At 42.0% G+C, this 23,616-nt stretch overlaps 1 protein-coding gene across 1 annotated transcript; it reads right to left on the reverse strand.

Annotated features, from left to right (window-relative positions):
- Positions 1–6,439: 6,439 nt before the first annotated feature.
- LOC146073403 (olfactory receptor 11L1-like) lies at positions 6,440–22,035 on the reverse strand. Its single transcript, XM_083180581.1, has 4 exons — positions 21,945–22,035; positions 8,134–8,522; positions 7,412–7,553; positions 6,440–6,708 (listed from the first exon to the last, which is right to left on the reverse strand). The coding sequence occupies exons 1-4, from the start codon at positions 22,033–22,035 to the stop codon at positions 6,440–6,442; spliced, it is 891 nt and encodes a 296-aa protein (XP_083036707.1).
- Positions 22,036–23,616: the final 1,581 nt, after the last annotated feature.

Here is a 23,616-nt window from a genome sequence, read left to right on the forward strand (position 1 = left end):
CACGGAGAGGTGGGAGCTGCATGTCGAGAAGGTCTTCTTTAGAGGGGATCCTAAGAACAGTTGTAAATACACAGATGTAGCTAATGAGCACTAATATAAAAGATATGACGATTACAAGGACAGCAAAAATGCCTATCTCTAACTGTAGTGCGTAAGTAGAAGAACAGGAGAGTTCAAAGAAAGGTCCAAGGTCACAGAAAAAATGGTCAATGACGTTGGGTCCACAGAATTGAAGTTGACACAGGCAATCAAGTATTACTTGGGTGAGCAAGAAGTCAAAAACCCAGCAATAGATAACCATGGAATTTTGTAGTTTGATGGTCATGATGGTGCTGTAACGTAGAGGGTGGCACATGGCCAGGTATCGGTCATAAGACATGATGGTGAGAAGGTGACATTCTGCACAACCAGTTGCAAGAGCAAAATAAGCCTGGGTTATACAACACATGACGGAGATGGTGGCTCCTTCCAGCCATACCACACGTAGCATGTTAGGGATGATAATAGTTCCAAGTATAATTTCATTTAAGGATAATTTCTGGAGGAAGAAGTACATGGGAGAATATAGTTGTGGTCTGGTGGACACCAATACGATGATCATAGCATTTAGTATGAGTGTCATCAAGTAAACAATCAGTATCAGTAGAAAGACAATTACAGCATTAATGCCATTCATTTGTGAAAATCCTACTAGTAAAAATTCATAGACTGTGTGGTTATCGTTACTCATTCTGGGAAATAAACAATTCAGAATATTTATAATTTACCTTGGGAATATGATCATAAGGAGCCAATGATTGAGTTAAGTTGTCCTAGAGATCTGTCTCTCATTACCTGTACGTAAATCCTTTCATTTATAATCAATGCATTGATAGCAGCACCAGCTCAAATCTTACCAGGGTGTGTCGAGAAGCCCGAAGTTCCTAAGGAGGTTCTCCGATAACATATCAAGTGGTCTGGGGGATATTCTGGTCCCTCACACAAATTAAGGTGCAGCCAGCCCCAAACTGTTTTACAGAACCTTTGTAGCATAAACCATTATTGAACATTTCCTGAACATGATTTCATTCATCTTTATAGAGTTTATGACCTACTCAATCTGGTGATAAAAATAACCAACTACAGTATATAGAGTCTGAATTCACCAAGCTAATTCTGTAAGTGGAAGAATTGATAACATTAGGAAATTACTACAGTCAGGTTGACCAACTAAAAGTAATGTGTTAGTAACCAATTTAATTTTCCATTTTCCAAATAAGTAAATAAAGCAATCAACTTTTGCAATAGTTGACAGCAGTTTCGACTTTGCCAGTCAGTAACGGAAAGTTTTAAGAGATCTTGGAATTGGAAAAAGCTTTTAGAGATGACTTATACTTGGATTTTCACTGATGACAGATTGTAATCCCAAAAAAATACTGGTAGGTTATTTGGATCCTAACAAAATTAACCCTAGATTGAATGTGTGTGCTTGTGGTAGGTAATATTGATTGTAAGCTCCACTGGGGCAGGGACTGATGTGAGTGTTCAAATATTCTCTGTAAAGCGCTGCGGAATATGTGTGCGCTATATAAGAAACTGGTCATAAATAATAATAAATAAATAATTGAGTATTTTCATGATGGAAAAGCTTCATTTGATGGGTCTCACTTTTGCCATGTACCTGCTTCCAGCTGTGGAAGTAGTTTCCTGTGGGAGGTAATGACAATCTTGTGTGTAATAACCATAGAAATCAGATCCTTGAGGTTTTTATGTATTACCGAATGCGTGTAAATGACCTGTCACTGAACACTAATCAGATATCCAGGGACACATATTACCATGGGATTTGTATGCCTCCATATAAACGAGGTACCAAGGGACAATTACTTGCGTTTGCAAATTGGAAGAATATTTTTTTGTACTTTGTGTACGTGTGTTAATTTACTAAAAGTATGTTTCACATTAAATGTCACTAAGACCAAATAAAACTAAATAATACGTCTATGCATAGGGGTAAATTGGAAGGGATACATAGTGATTTAGGCGTCTATTTACTAAAGATTGGAGATAGGTCAAGTGGAGACACAAAAGACACTACTAGATGACACTGTTAATGCCAAATCCGATAGGTTGTATGGACAAATGCACTATTTTGCTGATATATATATTGCTGCCAATTAGTGTACCTAATTATGTGGCTCACTTCACTCCCATGCTTCAGGCAAACTTTACCGTTTCTGAGAATAGTCCACGTGGATGGTAACATTTTAAAAAGTCCAACATCTAAGAAAAACTCATGTCAACTTTTCCAAGTGTCGCACATTGCTATGTTGACCATATTGCTTTCAAACTTTTGACCATGTTAACCATATGTATGTCAACGATATGTATGTTGATTATTAACTGTCAACCTACAGCATACCGTAGATAAAGATATGCGTGTGTAGTGTTCATTCTGGCACCCGCCAGATCTTTGAAAATACATGCAGTTCCTCTTCCCTGCCTGGGGTGTCACTGTCTGCTGTGGCGCAATGGAATATGCAGCGCTATATGAGAAACTGTAAATAAATAAATGACAAAGTCTTGGCCTTTATTTGTGAGCCGGTGAACAGCTTACCAGGTAATCAGAATAAGCAAGTATGGTTATAGCATTGCAGGATACAGATGTTATAGCAAAGCACAAACTCTTCAGAAAGCTCCAGTGGTCTCTACCGTATCCCACATCCTGGCTTATCACTTGAACAGCCCTAGAAACACTTATATCAGGAGAGCACAGGTGCTGCTAATCAGCCAAATCCTGACCACATTTGTTTCTCTCCTGCTGCTCTAAAGCATGGACTGGAGCCAACAGGCCAGGGACAGGATTTGGACAAGAACTTATTGCTGGGTATCACTAAATCGGTTTTATAGGGAGAGGTTGTAATCATGGGAGATTTTAAATCTACCTGATGTATATTGGGAGGGGTCTTTGCAAGTATAACAACAAGTGGCAAATTTCTAAATTCTTGCAAGGAGCATCCCTCAAACAATTGGTGAGGGAACACTATATTATATTTAATAATCACAAATGGTGACAGGATACGAGACCTACACAGTACAGTATGTGGGTGATAACCACACGTAGCCATTTATTAAAGAAGATACCCCATAGGCTATCTTCTATAATAAATGGCTACATCATACAATGGATTCTGCAGTTTATTTCGACCACATCCAGATATCGGACACATGAAGAGTGGTCTATATTCTTTTAATTGGTATACATTATTGTTGGGTACTACTTAAAAAACTAGCACATGTCATTATTTTGTTTGTGATATACACACACACATATATATATATATATATATATATTTCTCTATCTATGGGCCTTATTCTGGTCTGTGCGGCCGGAGCCGAATATGCGGCCAGGACCGTGCGTCCTAAACCCCGCCTTCCGTATGGATCGCTCACTCTGTCCAAATGCGGTAAGCCGCTGACCGCACGGAGCACGAGTGGATTTCTCATGGATACACCTCCTCCATCTCAGGGAACCTCCCCCATCATTCGATGTTCGCAGACCATCGAATGCAGGACCGAGTGGTCAGGCAGCTCCCGCGAGCTCAGACCACTCGGGCATTTCTCCGTGCAAAAGCAGGGATCTGGGCGGGCAGCTAACATCCGGCAATGTCCGCCCCCTACACGTGCGTCACGGCCGCATTACCATACGTACGCCCAGCGTTTTCATGGGAACACCTATTTAACGCGGGGCGTATGCATATGTTAATGAGTCCAAACAGCCCTTCACGCCCCTCTCCTCCCCCTGTTCGTAGTGTAAACAATTCATGTGGAATTTGGACGTATGTCCCTTTCACACATGCGCAGATATGCCTCTCTGCACATGCGCAAACACAAAACATCGGCGGAACGAACGCACGCGGACATATCCGCACCAACCAGAATAAGGGCCTATATATCAATATAATATTTTTCCTAAATAGCTTCTCAATTCCTGAACCTATTTTTTCCTGAAAAATAATGCTGCATAGAAGTGTATCAAGCCAGAAGGAAGGAGGATAAGAAGGTGACTTGGCATGAAAAGACAGAAGCTGAGGAGAAAATGGCCAAGACATCAGGTAAAGGCATCAGAACTTGTTTTTAGTATAAAAGTGAAAGGATAAAATGAAACTGAGGAATTATTAAGACTTAAGGCAGAGAGTGAGAATTTGGAGGAGACATGGCAATAAAAGGTCATATAAATAATTATTTCTGCTCATTATTCACTACAGAGGGGTACAGGAAAGGGCCACAGTTAAGTTGCAAGTACATTAATAAACACAAGGTACATAAAATTACATTTACATTGGAAAAGTAGAGCAGAACTCAATAAAACTGAAAGTATTTAAATCTAAGTGCTTAAAGGGCTGCTGGTTCCACCACTAACAGAACTATTCAACCAGTCACTAGATACAGGTGCAATTCCAGACTATTGGAAGAGATTATACCACTGCACAAAAGTGGAAGCAAGGAACAAGTGAGTAACTACAGACCAATAAGTATATCAGTGGTAGACAAAATGGTAAAACTATTAAAAGAGTGTATCATCAAATATCTTAAATAAAACAACTTAGAGGATCCCAAAACAGCATAGATTTACTGAAAGGAGATCGTGCTGAACAAATCGTATTGACTTTTTTGATTCATTGACAAAAATAGTAGAGTAAGAAACTATGTAGCTTATCTAGACTTTAGTAATGCATCTGACAGTGTCCCATATCACTGGTGGCTAAATAAACATAAAAGCATGGGACTGGATTATATGAATGAGAACCTGGATGTAGGATAAAACACAGAGTTGTAGTAAATGGAGTGCACACGCAGGAGGGCAATGTTACCAGTTGAGTACTACAAGGATCTGTATTGGGACCATTGCTCTCTAATATCTATCTTGGTGACTTCCATCGTGCCATCCATCATGTGCTGTCCGCTAGAATAGGGCGTGTGTGCACAAGGTGCTTGCATGCCCAATTCTTGATAATGGGACTAGCGAGCATGTGAGACATTCAAGCATCTCCATCCTGCCGTCTGCCATCTCCCACCAGCTACAACGATATGGCGACAAATACCTCTTTTCTACTATTGATGTGGTGAGTGCCCCATCTGCTTCCAACACCCACTGGTGCTACTCAGAAAACTTTTCAAAGACAATAATTTATACACTAACAGTGAATTTTCTAAGAGGAATGGCACACTCTGGTCTTCCTAACATTGCATAACAATACATTCACATTCCAACATCTACACCCTCACCTCTGCTGCTGTACCTGAAGAGCTGCAGCTCCCATAGCTGCCAACCTGCACCCCCTCCCGCACCGCTGCCAAATACCAGCTGTTGTGAAGTGCCCAATACTGCTGAAGATCAGCAGTTTCCCCATAGCTTCTAATTACCGGCCGCATCTGAAGACCCGCAGTTCCCTCCTCTCCTCCCATGCGGCTGCCTTTTACCTGCCACTGCTGGAAACCTGCTGCTGCCATTTACAATCTGTGGCTGAAGAACCGGCTCCCAGTGGTACAGATTACCTCTCACAGGTCTTAGAACTGAAGCAGCTGTCCGCCTCACCATGGCTGAAAGCCCACGGCTACTTCCACTGCGAGGTCCCGCCGCTGCGCAGACAGAAGGCGGAAAAGCTGCCTCTGCCAGTGCCTACATAGCAAAAATAAATAAAAATAAAAACTTTTCTTTGGGGGGAGTTTCTGGGTACTCAGAACCCCCCCCCCCCCCTGCATGCGCCACTGTGTAGACACACCAGGAGAGGTAACACAAATGGTTGATGATCTAGGTAGACTAGGAATGGTGCAATTACAGTTTAATGCTAAAAAATGCTAAATTGGGTCTTATTAACACAAAGGCTGAATATAGTATAAAGGGCACTATATTGGGAACTATTTATGAGGAAAGGGATCTAGGAGTCACTTTATCACGTGACTTCAAGGCCGGTAAGCAACAAGCTATAAGAAAGGCGATTTAAGATCGCGATTTAAGATTTGGACATAGGACAAACTTTTAAATACAGTATAAGAAAGTACAGCAGAGAACTATTCTTCAAAGGGAGAGAAGTATTAGAATACAAGGACTTGAACTGATACTGGGGGGGAGGGAGTTTCTGGGGAAAATTAGGGGAAAATAGCATCATAAAATAGGGTAGTGGACAAGTGGAATATTATTTATTTATTAACAGTTTCTTATATAGCGCATACAAATTCCACAGCGCATTACAGATCATAGTTATGAGCAAACATACCATCAGAAGTGGTAGATGCTAAAACAATTAGAGTAATTTATACATGCATGTGATAGACATAAGGATATCCTTACAAAACACTTATGGTTCAAAAAGGGTCGAGATTTATTTTATACTTGTTCCTAATATATCACTGAATTATACGTTTCTACAAATAAATATATATTTTTTTGCAATGTTCACTTAATCATAAGTAATTTCCCCATGATAACTCTCATCTCTTGATTCTTCAAGCTGTAGATGATTGGGTTAAACAGTGGTGGTACCACTACGTACAAAAGGGCCATCAACTTGTTTATGGTCAATGAGTTTCCAGAAGGTGGGACCAAGTAAACAGCGATCAAGGTCCCATAGTACATGGTCACAATGGAGAGGTGGGAGCTGCATGTGGAGAAGGTCTTCTTCCGACCTGTTTTAGAGGGGATCCTAAGAATAGTTGTAAATGTAGCTAAGGACAATTAATATAAAAGGTATGATGATTACAGGGAAAGAAAAAATTAATATCTCTAACTGTAGTGCGTAGGTGGAAGAGCAGGAAAGTTCAATGAAAGGTCCAAGGTCACAAAAGAAATGGTCAATGACGTTGGGTCCACAGAATTGAAGTTGGCACAGAAAATTAAGTGTAATTTGTGTGACTAGAAAGTCAAAGAGTTTTTTTCTCTACTTCCCTTTATAGTGGACACCTCTTCTGATGATATTTCTTGTTCTTTTTTCCTCTCCTCTTTTTTTCCTTTTTTGTTCTTCTTTATTGGGTCTCCTCAAGTGGATTTTGGAATATGTGGAAAATACATATATATATATGGTGTTATATCCTTTCAGATGTTATATATAGAATAAAGACTTTCTTTTTCCTTGATAGTTTTAACGGCGTACCAAAACTCACTATAAGGATTGCATAAACAGGTTTATCAAGGTATCTTTGTGGGTGACACGCACCCGTACTCACGATGAAATCTGCAATATAACACTCATCAAGGTTTCTTTTTTTCTCCTTTTTCGTTTTCGTTTTAGCGTCTGCATTTTTGGAGCTGTCGAGGGATGTGGAATAAAGGAGCCTTCTGCAGGAAGCAACTCTGTGTCTTCCCCAAACACACAGAGAAGCGGCAGCCAATCGCGCGTCACCTCCCAGAGAGCCGGTCAATCAATAGCACCTATGCTATTGATTGACCGGCTCTCTGGGAGGTGACGCGCGATTGGCTGCCGCTTCTCTGTGTGTTTGGGGAAGACACAGAGTTGCTTCCTGCAGAAGGCTCCTTTATTCCACATCCCTCGACAGCTCCAAAAAGGCAGACGCTAAAACGAAAACGAAAAAGGAGAAAAAAAGAAACCTTGATGAGTGTTATATTGCAGATTTCATCGTGAGTACGGGTGCGTGTCACCCACAAAGATACCTTGATAAACCTGTTTATGCAATCCTTATAGTGAGTTTTGGTACGCCGTTAAAACTATCAAGGAAAAAGAAAGTCTTTATTCTATATATAACATCTGAAAGGATATAACACCATATATATATATGTATTTTCCACATATTCCAAAATCCACTTGAGGAGACCCAATAAAGAAGAACAAAAAAGGAAAAAAAGAGGAGAGGAAAAAAGAACAAGAAATATCATCAGAAGAGGTGTCCACTATAAAGGGAAGTAGAGAAAAAAACTTTTTTCATATGTTTCCCTATGATCCACAAAATTATGTTCATATGAAGAGCGCCTAGCGTCTGAATACAATTTGCGTATATTTTGTGTTCCTTTGTGGGGGTACTTGAGGGTAAGACCCCAAGTCATTCAGAAGGGCGAACTTCAGATCATTTAGCGCTACGGTAACCTTCACCCCAGTTTTTTCATTATAGAAAGTCAAAGACCCAGCAATAGATAACCATGGAATTTTGTAGTTTGATGGTCATGATGGTGCTGTAACGTAGTGGGTTACATATGGCCAAGTATCGGTCATAAGACATGATGGTCAGAAGGTGACATTCTGTACATCCAAGTGCGACAGAAAGATAAGCCTGGGTTATACAACACATGACGGAGATGGTGGCTCCTTCCAGCCAAACCACACGTAGCATGTTAGGGATGATGACAGTCACAAGCCCAATTTCATTTAAGGATAATTTCTGGAGGAAGTAGTACATGGGAGAATATAGTTGTGATCTGGTGGACACCAATACGATGATCATAGAGTTTAGTATAAGTATCATCATATAAACAATCAGTATCAGTAGAAATACAACTGCAGCATTTATGCCATTCATTTGTGAAAATCCTAATAGTAAAAAGTCATAGACTGTGTGGTTATCATGAATCATTCTGGGTTCTTTGGGAAATTACAATATTTATAATTAACCTTTGCAATATGATTATTATGAGCTGATGTTTCAGTTGAGTTGTCGTAGAGCTCTCTGTCCTTCTCTCTCTTTACCCATGAGTAAGTCCTTTAGTTTTAAATGAATGCAGTCCTAGAGCTCTCTCTCTCTCTTTACCTGTAAGAAAGTCCTTTAGTTTAAAATCAATGCATTGTAAGGATCTCACCAGGGTGTGCAGAGAAGCATGTATGTCTTATGAGGTTCCCCAGTATCGTATCAATTTTGCTCAGCAAACCACTGTGCTCTCGGAATTTAACGGTTCCTCACACAACTCAAGGTCCACCCAACACAAAAGTGTTTTTCAAAACCTTGCAACATCACACTGCAATACTGTATAATCATGATAACATTAATTTTCATAGCCGTTAAGAACCTATGTTAACCTACTCAATTGGGTAATTAAAATAACAAGCTATATAGAAGTCTGAATTTTTCAGAGCTACTTCTGTAATGTAAAATTTTGGTAAAATTGGGAAATTGCTACAATTACGTTGACCAACAAAAAGCAATGAGTTAGCAATGGATGTTCCTTTTTTAGCACAATAATTTAATTTACAGAATGACTAAATCATGGAACAATCTTTTTAAGTTTGATTAAATATCGGTTACAGAAGTTCAACATTTGATGATTTTGCCGGCCAATAATGGATATTCTTGAGAGATCTTGGAAGTCAAAAAAGGTTTTAGAGATGATCTATAATTGCATAATGTTGATTATATCATTTAATAATCTGATGATGTATAATTTGATTTACACAGATAGCAGAACTTAACCCACTGACTGTGGGTATTGGATTCAGTATTTCATGAAGGAAAAGTTTCATTTGCTGGGCTCCACATTTTTCGCATATTCTGTGTATTGATTCCAGATTTGGGAGCAGTTTCCTGTGGGAGTTGTTAACACAAAACTTGTGTGTAATAACCGCAGAATTCGGATCCTAGAGACTTTTATGTATTACTGAATGCCGTGTAAATTGGCTGTCACTGAATACTAATCAGGTACCCAGGGACGCATATTACCATGGGATTTGTCTTTTATATAAATAAGTTACATAACCAGGGACAATTAATTGCTTTGCTAATTGGAAGAATAATTTTTTTTTTACTTTGTGTGTGGGTATTCACTTTTTTACTTTGTGTGTAATATATTATTAAACCTATTTAATAGGTTTTTTGGTTATGGTTTTTTGGGGGGACTCGGTCCTGTGCGCCTACTGTGGCTGCCTAAAGATTATCACTAAGGTCACCCTCAGACCTTCAGGTTAAAGGAAGTTTGGTGTGACAATCGAGATTGGTGCCAAGAGTTAAAATATGACAGATTTTATTGATACATAAAAATATATAAAAACGGTGTTTATAAAAGACATATAAAACATGAAAAATACATGTGAAATCTTCTTACCCCTAAGGGTATTTGGAGCCAGCAAGGATGGAATATGGCAGGATGCAGTCTGGATTGTGCACCCTGCTTGAGGCTCCAAATACCTTAGCACTGGGCTTGGTCCTGATTCGGGTTGTGGATACCAGTCACTTCCGATGCGTTTCGAGCATCTGGGTGCTCTTCTTTCTGGGCACAATCAAGCAGTCAAGCAGGGTGCACAATCCGGAATGCATCCTGCCATATTCCATCCTTGCTGGCTCCAAATACTAGAAGATTTCACATGTTTTTTTCATGTTTCATGTCTTTTATAAACACCATTTTTATATAAGTTTATGTATCAATAAACCCTGTCATATTTTAACTCTTGGCGCCAATCTTGATTGTCACACCAAACGTCCAAACTATTTATCATATTGACTGACATATGCATAGGGATCACGTATGGGTGGCCCTGGGAAAATTTCCAAAAAGTTGCCCACATCACCAGGCTGCCACCCTCTACCCAAAAGGTTGACACAAGCATTAGGTCACAATAAAAAGTTCGACAGTCAAAAGGTCTACATGAGTGTTTTCACTTTTTTGTCCTAAAGGTTGACATAGTCATCAAGGGAAAAGGTGGGTTTGGAACACGGTTTACTCAGTGAGGTTGGACCAGTGGTGCCTGATAGGAGTTGTCCTTACCAAGCTGCTGCTCTGGAACAGGATAATCAGTCCTGTATAATGGAACAAAAATGTAGAAAATAAGATGAGTAGCGCTGTTTAGTTTAAATAACCCAGTTTGTTGATCTATCACAATATTTATTTACTATTGAATGCTAGAATGTGGATTAAACCAGCAACATATAAAAACTTCAATGTTAAAAATTGATCAATTATCTATTAAAATAGTCAAGAGTCCTCACCAACCATGTAACTCTGGTGTTCTGGAGAGTCCGGGATTTATGAGTCCTTATGGAAAAGCTAGTTTCCCAAGCAATAGTACAGGGAGAGAACCATTGCGATGCAGATGTTAGCAGGAGTGGCCCAAGGTGGCACAAATAAACAACTCCTTCCGCAAAGCTTTTGAAGCAAAGTGATGTCCTTGACCTCCTAGTGTCGCAGTGAAATAGAGATTTGTATCCAAATTTGGAAAGTAAGGCAAAGTATCTGAGTAGGAATCACCGGGTCTGTAATCCAGGAATGCGTGGTTGGGAGAGTGTAGCAGTAGTCTACTTATGGCGCCTATTGAATTATTGTGATTGACCTTTACCTTAACATTAACATTTGTTACCCCTAGAAATAACTCACTCGGACACATGACCTGAAATGAATCACACGGACACATGACCTGAAATAACCACACGGACAACCACTGCATAAGTTTAAAAGGTCAACAGTATTTATTGTTGGTATGACCCTGTTGAAAGTGATGGCCAGGAGAGCGCTTGGAGACCAGCTAAGTCACAAACGTTAACAATGGCGGCGACTACAACGCCCCAACTTGTAACCAGGGCGATGAACCGCCCCCATTGAATTCAAGGCACAGCCCACACTGTGATGGTCTTACCACCCCTCCTATTGCATGGTGAGGACAGTACAAGGAAGTGGCCATCGTCCCCCCTCGGGGGCGGGACTTACCAGCCGTCCTGGCAGAGGGTGGCAATACCGCACAGTGACCTCCTGTACCTCAAACTTGACCGCTGATCGAGAGCGCCCTCCCGCCAATTATAATTTGATATTTGTGGAGCCAAATTGGGTACTTGTTTCCTAGCACGGCCACAATCTCGGGCATCGTGTGCCTTAACTTTAAGGCACACGATGCCCGCGATGCCCGCGATTTCCTTTGAAAAAACCACAACTCTGGTACATCTCGTCGGTCGTGTGCCTTAAGAAGGCACACGACGCGACCAACGCGATTCCCACGATTTCGCCATAGGCTTCAATGTTAAAATATTTTAACATTGAAGCCTATGAGCGCCCGACGCGATGCCCCCGATTTCTCCATAGGCTTCAATGTTAAAATATTTAACATTGAAGCCTATGCGATGGATCCGATTTGTCCATAGGCTTCAATGTTAAAATATTTTAACATTGAAACTGAGTCCATTTAAGATAGCAAAAAATGGGAAAAGGCCCAATATGGGCCATTTCTCATTGGGTATGGCCGCGTCACGATTGACGCGAACCCGAAGCGTGGCGAGCGCAGCGAGCCCACGAGGGGCGGCGGTGCGCGTCCTCCGACCTTTTCATTCCCCTACTATCCACGTCGGCGTGGAGTTGAGAATAGATTAGTGTGGCGAGCGCAGCGAGCCACCGAGCCCGAAGCGTGGCGAGCGGACGCGGATACCTTCACAGGTATCCGCGTCCCCTCGCGGGCTTCACAGCTGTCCGCGTCCCCTCGCTTCGCTTCGGTGGCTCGCCACACTAATCTATTCTCAACTCCACGCCGACGTGGATAGTAGGGGAATGAAAAGGTCGGAGGACGCGCACCGCCGCCCCTCGCGGGCTCGCTGCGCTCGCCACGCTTCGGGTTCGCGTCAATCGTGGGGGTGGCGGCCACAATGGGGGGCCATTATTTGTTACACACTTGACGGGGCCATACCCAATGAGAAATGGCCCATATTGGCCCTTTACCCATTTTTTACTATGTTAAATGGACTCAGTTTCAATTTTAAAATAATCTAACATTGAAGCCTATGGACACGATGGACCCGATTTCTCCATAGGCTTCAATGTTAAATTATATTAACATTGAAGCCTATGGAGAAATCGGGTACATCGCGTCGGTCGCGTCGTGTGCGTTTTGGTATGCACCAGACGCGACCGACACAATTTTTTCCGACACGACCACCACGATAGAAATCGTAGTGGTCGTGCTAGGAAACAAGTACCCCAAATTGTGTGAAGGCCGGAAGGCCAGGTGGTAATTGAAGAAAGCAAGGGAGGGAGGGTGGGAATCCAGACTCAAGAGGAAGAAGGAAACCCTGACTACTCCTTATATACCCCTGCATAAGCTACCGCCCATTCTACACCTGATTGGCTACACCTACAACCCTGGAATCTATGGGGTAAGAAACACTTCAACTAACTTTATTATACCAATCACAAAATTGCAAGGCTGTTATATGCCCTCATGCCTATGCAGCCCTCGCTTAATCTACACGTTTCACTACACCTGTTGGCTTTATCAAAGGATGACTCTTGCATAGACCTGGCTAGCTATATATACCTATATTACGTGGGTCATGTGACCAATCAAACCTAATTAGACCAGTGGCGTAACTAGAATTTTTGCGCCCCCTGTCAAAAAAGTTTTTTTTACCTACGTGCTCTTTGCCGGGGGTTTCCATGCTCATCGTCAGGGGGTTACATGCTCGTTGCCATGGGTTGCAGTCACTGTATGCACTTAGCTCCCCTGACAGAGAGAGGGGGAAATATGTCAGAGAGAGGGGGAAATCTGCTGGATAAAGACGGGGGAGAGATGAAGGGCAAGGAGAGGGGGTAGATGCTTGACAGGGAGAGGGCACTAGATGCTGGGCAGGGAGAATGTGGTACATACTGTATGTGGGGAGAGGGTGGGGAGGAGACAGATTCTGGGGAGGTGGGGACAGCTGCTGGACAGAGAGGGATTGGTGTACAGATTTTGGACAGGGAGAGGGGGACATATCCTGGGCAGATAGGGATGGGGAACAGATAATGGGCAGTGAGAGGGGGACAGATGCTGCACAGGGAGAGGAGATATGCTGGGAAGAGAAAGGGTGGACAGATGGTGGGCAGGGAGTATGGGACAGATGGTGGGCAGGTAGTGTGGAGACATGGTAGGCATGGAGAGGGGGGAAGATGCTGGGCAGGGAGGGTGAGAGAGAGAGAGACTGCATTGAGAGTCAGGAGCTACAGTGGAGGCAGAGGGAATACGCACAGGCAGGTCCATGCTGTCAGATCCTCCATGTTCCAGGGATCAGATGAGCTCCTCCAATCAGGGGCACTTCTATTCAGCATGTGGCTGCCTACCATCTCCAATCACAGCTAGGCATTTGCAGGCACATGCTGTCCTCCTGACGCTGTGCTGAGTTGATGAGGAAGAGAGGAGCTCTGCACCACAGAGAGAGAGAGACGGAGAGGAAGGTGCAGGGAGTGGGACTTCCCCTGCTGCTGCTCTCAGCAGTACCGACGGAAGCTCTCTCTCACTGTCCGGCTGTGATTGCTCTCATGGCCGGAGAGCAGTCACAGCCCTCCACAATAATCTTGCCTTCCACAAGTCACTGCACCATGACCCTGTGCCCCCGTGGCGCCGGCTCCCCCCCCCCACGATCGCTAGGACTGCGACACCCTAGCTACGCCACTGAATTAGACCAACCAATCTGTAAAACTGCATAATAAACTAATGTTGAGTAGGAGGCAAGGAATATGTATTAAATCTTATTAGTTATGGAATTGTTACATTAGAATTTTTTGCATTCATTAAGGCATAATATTAATAAGATTTAATAAATATTCCTTGCCTCCTACTCAGACGTTATTTTATTATTCAGTTTTACAGATTGGTTGGTCTAATTAGGATTGATTGGTCACATGACCCATGTAATATAGGTATAGATAGCCAGCCAGGTCTATGCAAGAGTCATCCTTTGATAAAGCTACCAGATGTAGCAAAATGCGTAAGGAGACTACTGCTACACTCTCCCAACCATGTGTTCCTGGATCACAGACCCGGTGATTCCTACTCAGATTCTTTGCCTTACTTTTCAAATTTGGATACAAATCTCTATTTCACTGCTACACCAGGAGGTCGAGGACATCACTTTGCTTCAAAAGCTTTGCGGCAGGAGTTGGTTATTTGTGCCACCTTGGGCCACTCCTGCTAACATCTGCATCGCAGTGGTTCTCTCCCTGTACTATTGCTTGGGAAATAAGCTTTTCCTTATGGACTCATACATCCCGGACTCGATAGAACACCAGAGTTACATGGTTGGTGAGGACTCTTGACTATTTTAATGGATAATTGATCAATTTTTAACATTGAAGTTTTTGTATGTTGCTGGTTGAATCCACATTCTAGCATTTAATAGTAAATAAATATTGTGATAGATCAACCAACTGGGTTATTTTTATTAAACAATACAGCTCATCTTCTTTTCTACACAGTCAACATGAGCACTGAAATAGTGCTGCTTGTCCCCATGCATGGCTCACTGTGCACGCAATGCTTCGGGCTAAGTGGCACTACTAGTGGCTTGTAGGACATGAAATACTGCCTGTTGGCACATGGCAGCAAAAAAAAAGGCGAAAACTCGCCCTTTTGACTGTCGACCTTCCGACCTTGGCGACCTTAGCCATGTTGACCTACATACTTTCATGTTTTGACCTAAGCCATTAGGTCAAAACAGTGTCAGCGCTGTGGAGGGAATCACCAGCAGAAGCTGGCGATTACCTGCAGAAGCCTACAGGCTTCTTACCGCAAGCCACCTTCAGTGGTTGACCCAATGCTTGTCGACCTTAATAGTATCGACCTTACGAACGTATAACAGGTGGATAGAGAAAATCTGTGTATGCACTAAACAATATTGTTACCGATTTTGCCAATTCCAGTGGTTCGGAACAACAAAATCTAAATATCATCTAGTGTGTGCACTATGTGGCTGATGCTTCGCACATCCTGACTATTATAAAATAATTATAGCAACCATCATAGGAATTGGGTCAAAAATATACCGCTTGGACAATATAGAAGACTGCGCAGAAATTGCACCAATCAGAATACTTTTTTGGAACAAAGCGAATATCTAACACAAAATTACATACAGAAAGGCTACAAAGAAATAACATTACGTAACCAACTGAGAACTGTCACAAATCTGAACCGCCAAGAAACCATCAAATATCAAAATAAGAATCAAGCTTCCAATAGAGACATTACTTTTATTACCCAGTTTAATACTGTAGCAACCACCACATTTTTTTAAAATATTCTCAAAAAGAACTGGCACATTTTCTAATTGGACAAAGACCTTAAACCAGTGGTATCCAACTCTAGCCCTCGAGAGCTACCAACAGTTCACATTTTCCAGACAACCTAGCTGCTGCACAGCTGCAGTCATTAAACACTGACACATTTTAAAAGATCACAGATGGAGCTAATTAGCTCATTAGTGATTCTGTGAGGAGACCTGCAAAACATGCACTGTTGGTAACTCTCGAGGACTAGGGTTGGCTACCCCAGACTTAAACCAATGATAACAGAAAAACCAAGAATAATCTATTAAAAAAGCAAAGAACCTTCGCCAAGAACTTGTCTCCAGTTTCATCAAACCCATTTCTCAGAAAAATGAAAAACTGGTACTTATATGTTAGCCGGGCGCCCGGCTACGCTATGCTGACAACGTAGCTTTGGCTACATTGTCAGCATAGCCATTGCCGGGCAGCCGGCTAAGTGGCAGGCCAGCAGGTGGTGAGGCAGCAGGCGGGAGGGCGGCGGCAGTCGGCTACCAGCGGGCAGGCGGGTGGTGAGGCAGAGGGTGGCGACGGCCGGCTAGGCAGTGGATGGGAGGGTGGGCGGTGAGGCGGTGGTGACGTGGGATGGTGGGTGGGCAGTGGTGACACGGGAGGATAGGTGGGCGGTGGTGACGCGATGCAGCCACTGGGGGAGCATCACATGTTTTCCTGGCTCCCCAGCAGCAATAGCCAGCCACCTTGGCAAAAGTGCAACTGACCATCGATTGTGTATAAGTATGCAATGGATGGCCATTGATGTTTTTACACATCGATGGTCATCCAGGGATGGCCATCATTGCCTTTGCCATCAATGGTTGCCATCGATGGCAAAAATGCAACTCACCATCGATGGTGTATACGTATGCAATGGATGACCATTGATGTTTTACACATCAATGGTAATCCAGGGATTTTTTGTAAACATCGATGGTCGATGGCCATCTCTAAGCGCTAGGACTGTCATGGCGGACCCACGGAGAGCATATCCCCACTATCCACGTCATACCCCAACTATCCACATGACGTGGATTTTTGCATGATTTACATTTAAGACAGCAGTGGAACCCTTTAGTTAGTTTTTCGGTACTTATATGTTAGTTGGGCGCCCGTTACGTAGTTTGCGTAGTGGTGTATTGAGAATACCAATACACCACTATGTTAGTTACGTAAACTACGTAACTTACGTAAACTACGTAAATTACGTATTTTGACCTACGTTAATGCATAATGTTTCATACCTCCACTATCCACGTCATACCTCCACTATCCACGTCATACTCCCACTATCCACGTGGGTGTGGAGTTAATTTAATAAAGTGTGGCCAGCCCGAAGCGTGGTGAACGGACGCGGGTACATCTGTGAGGGGATATGCGGCCGTTCTCCAGGCTTCGGGCTCGGTGGCTCACTGCGCTCGCCACACTTTAGAAAATTTACTCCACGCCCACGTGGATAGTGGGGGTATGACGTGGATAGTGGAGGTATGACGTGGATAGTGGAGGTATGAAACATTATGCATTAACGTAGGTCAAAATACGTAATTTACGTAGTTTACGTAAATTACGTAGTTTACGTAACTAACATAGTGGTGTATTGGTATTCTCAATACACCACTACGCAAACTACGTAACGGGCGCCCAACTAATATATAAGTACCAAAAAACTAACTAAAGGGTTCCACTGCTGTCTCAAATGTAAAGCTTGCAAAAACCAACACAATACCTTAACAAAACCAATCACTGCTTTCTCATCCAATGTCACAAACAAAGAATACACCATCAAAGAACACATCTCATGTGAATCCGAAGGAGTCATATACCTTCTGTGCTGCCCTTGTGGCCAACAATATACAGGTCAAACCAAAATTAATTATAAGACTCTCCGAACATATCTACGATATCAAAAGAGGTCTCACCACACACAGCCTGTCTAACCATTTCCTACAAACCCATAATAAAAACCCAGCAGGTCTGCAATGCTTTGGAATTAAAAAAAGTAAGCCAACACTGGAGAGGTGGCGATTTCATCAAATCACTGAAACAGACAGAAACTAAATGGATCTATGAAATGCAAACATTTCTGCCAAAAGGATTAATCATCGGTTTTGAATTAAATGCTTTTTATAGTTTTCTTAATCTTTACCAATTTCTTTTTCCTTCTTCTTTTTATACCTTTTGAATAAAACACCTTTTCCCTTATTTTTAAGACAATTGTCTTTGAACAACCTTTTTTTATATATAATAATGATGCCTATTATCCAAATAGTATTTTTACCATGCGGTTCCCACCGCTTTTTATGACCACATCCGGTTATCCAATAAAGTTTTTTCAAATAAAAAAACGGAATCAAACCACAAACAATCCATTCTTGAAAAAGTGCTCCCTAGCATGAAATGCATTGAAGAGCCGCATCACACTGTGTCCCGGTCTGCAGCCCGCTCCTTGGTCAATAGCGGTAGGGAAAGCACAGCGCCCCCACGGACTTTTTCACATTTGCTCAGAAGAGCTGTAAACGCATATTAATATAACTTTTTCTTTCAGGTGTTTTTCCTCCTTTTTCACTTTACTTTTTCTTCTCTGTTCTTATGTAACATTAGTGCTCATCATTCATTTTATTGTAGGTTGTTGGCGCCGCACCATATGACTAGCCGATTCACCTATTGCCTGTAGGCAGACTCTACTCCATCTGTGATCAGACCAATTAGTGTGGTGTCATCTGCAAATTTGATGAGTTTTACCGATGTGTCCTCAGCGTTGCAGTCATTGGTAAAAAGAGAGAGGAGGAAGGGGGAGAGGACACACCCTTGAGGGGCTCCCTTGCTGGTGGATCGTATGCCAGAGGTGAATTTACCCATCCTGACTCTCTGCTTCCATTCCGTTAGGAAGTTCAACACCCACGAGCATAAACCTTCTGTGATGCCTAGTTGTCGCATTTTCAAGTCCAGCAGGCCTGGTAGGATGGTGTTGAATGCCAAGCTGAAGTCCACAAACAGTATAATAGAATTTGAAACATAGAATTTGACGGCAGATAAGAGCCATTTGGCCCATCTAGTCTGCCCCTTTTTTTACCCAACAGGTAATTTCAACCATTTTTAATCCTTATTTAGTTGTAAGGATATTCATATGCCTATCCCAAGCATGTTTAAATTGTTCTACTGTCTTAGCCTCTACCACCTTTGACTAGAGGCTATTCCACTTATCTACTACTCTATCTGTGAAGTAATTCTTTCTAACATTTCCCCTGAACCTACCTCCCTCCAGTTTCAGTGCATGTCCTCGTGTTCTATTACTTATTTTCCTTTGAAGAAAATTTCCCTCCTGTACTATGTTAAAACCCTTAATATATTTGAAGATTTCTATCATGTCCCCCCTTTCCCTTCTCTGCTCCAAACTATATATGTTAAGATATTTTAGTCTTTCCTGGTACGTTTTGTGATGTAGGCCATGCACCATTTTAGTTGCCCTTCTTTGTACAGTCTCCAATGTATTTATATCCTTCTGAAGATATGGTCTCCACAACTGGACACAGTATTCCAGATGAGGCCGTACCAATGACCTATAAAGTGTCATTATTACGTCTTTTTTTCTGCTTCTGATTCCTCTCCCTATGCAACCAAGCATCTGACTACTCTTCCTCATTGCTTTGCTACATTGCTTTCCTGCCTTTAAGTCACTTGAAATAGTGACACCTAGATCCCTTTCCTCCTCAGTAGTTTCCATTATAGTACCCTTAATACTATAATGAGCCTTTGGGTTTTTGAGTCCCAAGTGCATAATTTTACATTTTTTAGCATTAAACTGTAGTTACCATTCTCTTGACCAATTCTCAAGTTTACCTAGATCATCAGTCATTTGATTTACCCCTCCTGGTGGGTCTACTTTGTTGCATATCTTTGTGTCATCTGCAAAAAGGCATACTTTCCCTTCAATACCATTTGCAATGTCACTAACAAAGATATTAAAGAGCACCGGTCCAACCTTGGGAGACACAACCAGTGTGCAAGTTACAACCTTAGCGGAGAGGAACTGGGTAATTCCATACTTGAAAAGGATCTAGGAGTCCAAATAGACAGCAATCTAGGATGTAGTGCCCATTGTAATGTAGCTACAAAAAGGCCAACAAAATTCTGGCATGTATTAAGAGGGGAATGGAAACTAGGGACTCAAGGGTAATTATGCCACTATATAAAGCATTGGTGAGACCTCACCTAGAGTACGGAGTACAGTTCTGGGCCCCACACTATAAAAAGGACATCATAGAATTAGAAAAAGTCCAAAGGCGAGCAACAAAGCTTATTAGGGGAATGGAGAATTTAAGCTACAGGGAGAGATTAAGCAATTTGGGACTATTTACATTAGAAAAGAGACGTTTAAGGGGGGACATGCTCAACATGTACAAGTATATCAAGGGCCAATATAAGGAACTGTCACACACCCTATTTTCTACTAGAAAGGAATCTAGGACGCGAGGGCATGAGTATAGATTAGAAGAAAAAAGATTTCATTCAGCTAGTAGAAAGAATTTCTTTACGGTCAGAACAGTCAAACTCTGGAACTCTCTTCCCAGAGAGGTGGTAACGGCTGGCTCATTAAATACGTTCAAGGCAAAGTTGGACAAACATTTACTGGAGAAAAACATCCATGGGTACAAATAAGAAATATAATTTGTCTGTAAAATACCAGAACCTACCAAATCAGCAATGGAGATATCTATACCAGGTTGAACTAGATGGACGCAAGTCTTTTTTCAGCCTTACCTACTATGTAACTATGTAAGTACAGATCCCTGGGGTACTCCACTGGTAACATGTCCCTCCATAGAATGCACTCCATTTACTACAACTGTCTGTTTACTATCCTGCAACCAGGTTCTTATCCATTTAATTGTTTTATACTCCAATCCCACACTTTCAAGTTTATTTAGCAGCCTGCGATGTGGGACAGTGTCAAATGCCTTACTAAAGTCACAGAGTCAAAAAAGTAAATAAGATTTGTTTGGCATGATCTCCCTGCAGTAAAACCATGCTGTTTTGGATCCTGTAATTTTTTTTTAATTTAACATAATCCACTATTCTTTCTTTTAATAGTGTTTCCATTAATTTCCCTACTACTGATTTAAGGCTCACTTGTCTGTAGTTACTTGCTTCTTCTTTGCTTCCGCTTTTGTGCAGTGGAACCGCGTCCTCTGCCGATCTGTTGGCTCTGTTGGCGAACTGGAGAGGGTCGAGGAGAAAACCCACTGTGGGCTTTAGGTTAGCCAGTACCAGCCGTTCCAATGTCGTCATCACCACCGATGTCAGTGCTACAGGCCTATTCTCCCCGTGCATGCGTGGGTTTCCTCCGGGTACTCCGGTTTCCTCCCACAATCCAAAAATATACTGGTAGGCTAATTGGCTCCTAAGAAAATTAACCCTAGATTGTCTGTGTGTGGGTGTACATGTGGTAGGGAATATAGATTGTAAGCTCCACTGGGCCAGGGACTGATGTGACTGTTCAACTATACTCTGTACAGCGCTGCTGAATATGTTTGTGCTACTGTATATAAGAAACTGGTAATAACAAAATAATAAATTGATAAGAAATCTCATAATAAAATGTTATATCTATATTAAGTAAGAAAACAATGTTTATATTAAAACAAATAAAGTCACAATACTCTGTCCAGATAGTCTAGCACATTTGTGTCAATGTGTATTAAAATCTCATGTGAATATTTTTCCCCGGTTACTTAATTAGCATAAAACAAATCTCATGTAAATATTATTTCTCTGGATGCTGAAGCTTATTAATGTTTCAAATGTAGATGATCCACAGGGTATTCGGTAAGATATATAAAGCCCTGAGAACTTCATAAGCCATCTGCAGTAACTTCCACACTGCGGAAAGCTGCTCTGACAGCTGGGAACAGGGCACCACCCGCAGCTGGAGATTGTGTGGTCCAACAGAAGAAAGCGGAACATGAAATGCTCTCACCTGCAAAAATTGAATCAAACTCATTTCCATCTCCCAGACTCATTTCCAAGGTTTCTGAAGAACAGCTGAAAGTGTCCAAAGTCACAACCATTCTAGGAATTAATTTTCATGGTGAGAAAAATATCTTAAATGTGCATTTGCCATGTAGACCAATGTTTCAGAATTCCAATCCTCAGGGCACCCTAACAGCACATGTGTTACAGATTACATCAGTGTCACAAGTCAAATACTTAGCTCCACATGTGGACCTTTAACAATGTGTCAACCAGTCATAAATATACTTTTTAACAAATTAGAGATAAGCAAAATAGATCCTGTTTGGTGTCTTGATAACTGTATAGAGGATGTGCCAGCGCTAGCTGTTCCAATGATTAAGACAAGACGGTTCTAAATTGATAATATTTAATAATTAGTAAATTCTAACATATTAAATGTACAAAATAACATAAAAACATATGGTTAAAAAGAGCAATATGAAAGAGAGTACTCAGAGCTGAATATAGGAGCAAATTGGAACCTCCAACTTTTGGAAATATTAGAAATTGTATAATCAGTTACCATCCGTTTAAATCTGCTGGAATTTTGTGAGTCCAGTAGATGGTGACTGTAGGTGTCCTTTGGTGCCCTATGATTCCAAGGGCTCGGGCCTCCCGATTTGGCATGTTAAACCTCCTTTTCGTGCTGGATTGTTTGGATTAGGAACATGCAAAGTCCCAGTAGCAAGAGTCCAGTAATTGGAGTACAAACGTCGGTGGGAGATAGGACAGGTCACTTCAGATAGGTGGATGGATGGGTCCAAATGGAGTAAATTAGCTAAACGCGTTTCCCCGGATAATTTGAAGTCCGGCTTCCTCAGGATCAAGTTTTAAGTGCTACGCATGCACTGCTCTACTGCCTAGACCAGGTCTCTGTGCTGCGATTTCACTAAGGGCCTGCTTCAAGTTTGCTCAGGTAATCTGCAAACATTGCAGCTTACCGAGTGCCTGAGACGCCATCCGTCTGAACGCCCTATGCAAGGGGACACATCCCCTCACATGCCTCCGCTAGCAGGGGAAAATATTCCATGGTCGCCGACCATGGAATGATTTCTCATGCATTCGCAAATAGAAGTCAGTTTGCGTGCACCTGGACGAAGACGGGGATTGCTGATGTCCTGTGACATCAGCCGCCTACCCCTGGCAGGTATCCATTTGCCCGCATAATAATGGAAATGACCAGCATTTTCTTGGGTATGCCGATAAAATTCTGGGCGTTCCCTTGGCTCACCGCCGTCACTGGCCCCTTCAATCCCCTGGGCCTCCCTTACCACAACATATGGCCCTGTGAGTGTGTAAATCACCAAAGCCGTTGGTTGTCAGGGTCTGCACATGTGCAAATATGCGCTTGCACATTGTCAGACCACCAAACATCTGAAAGGGGATGAGTTTGCCCCGTTCCAAATGAACATGAATGAGGACCTAATTTTCACATTTTTCTTCCTGATTGCTGTTTACTGTAATTATTCTCTATGAAAACAATGTCAGTAATGCCAGCCTTGCTCACGACTGTTTGCTGAATGCAATGCTAATGTATATTGTTAACCGCATCTCTAGATAGGTGTATATTACTCTTGGTGGATCGATACTGTATGTTAGGTTAAATTCCCAAAAAGTAATTTTAAACCAAAAATGTT

This window comes from Crinia signifera, chromosome 4, assembly GCF_055691185.1.
Source record: "Crinia signifera chromosome 4, ASM5569118v1, whole genome shotgun sequence".
Taxonomy (NCBI): Eukaryota; Metazoa; Chordata; class Amphibia; order Anura; family Myobatrachidae; genus Crinia; species Crinia signifera.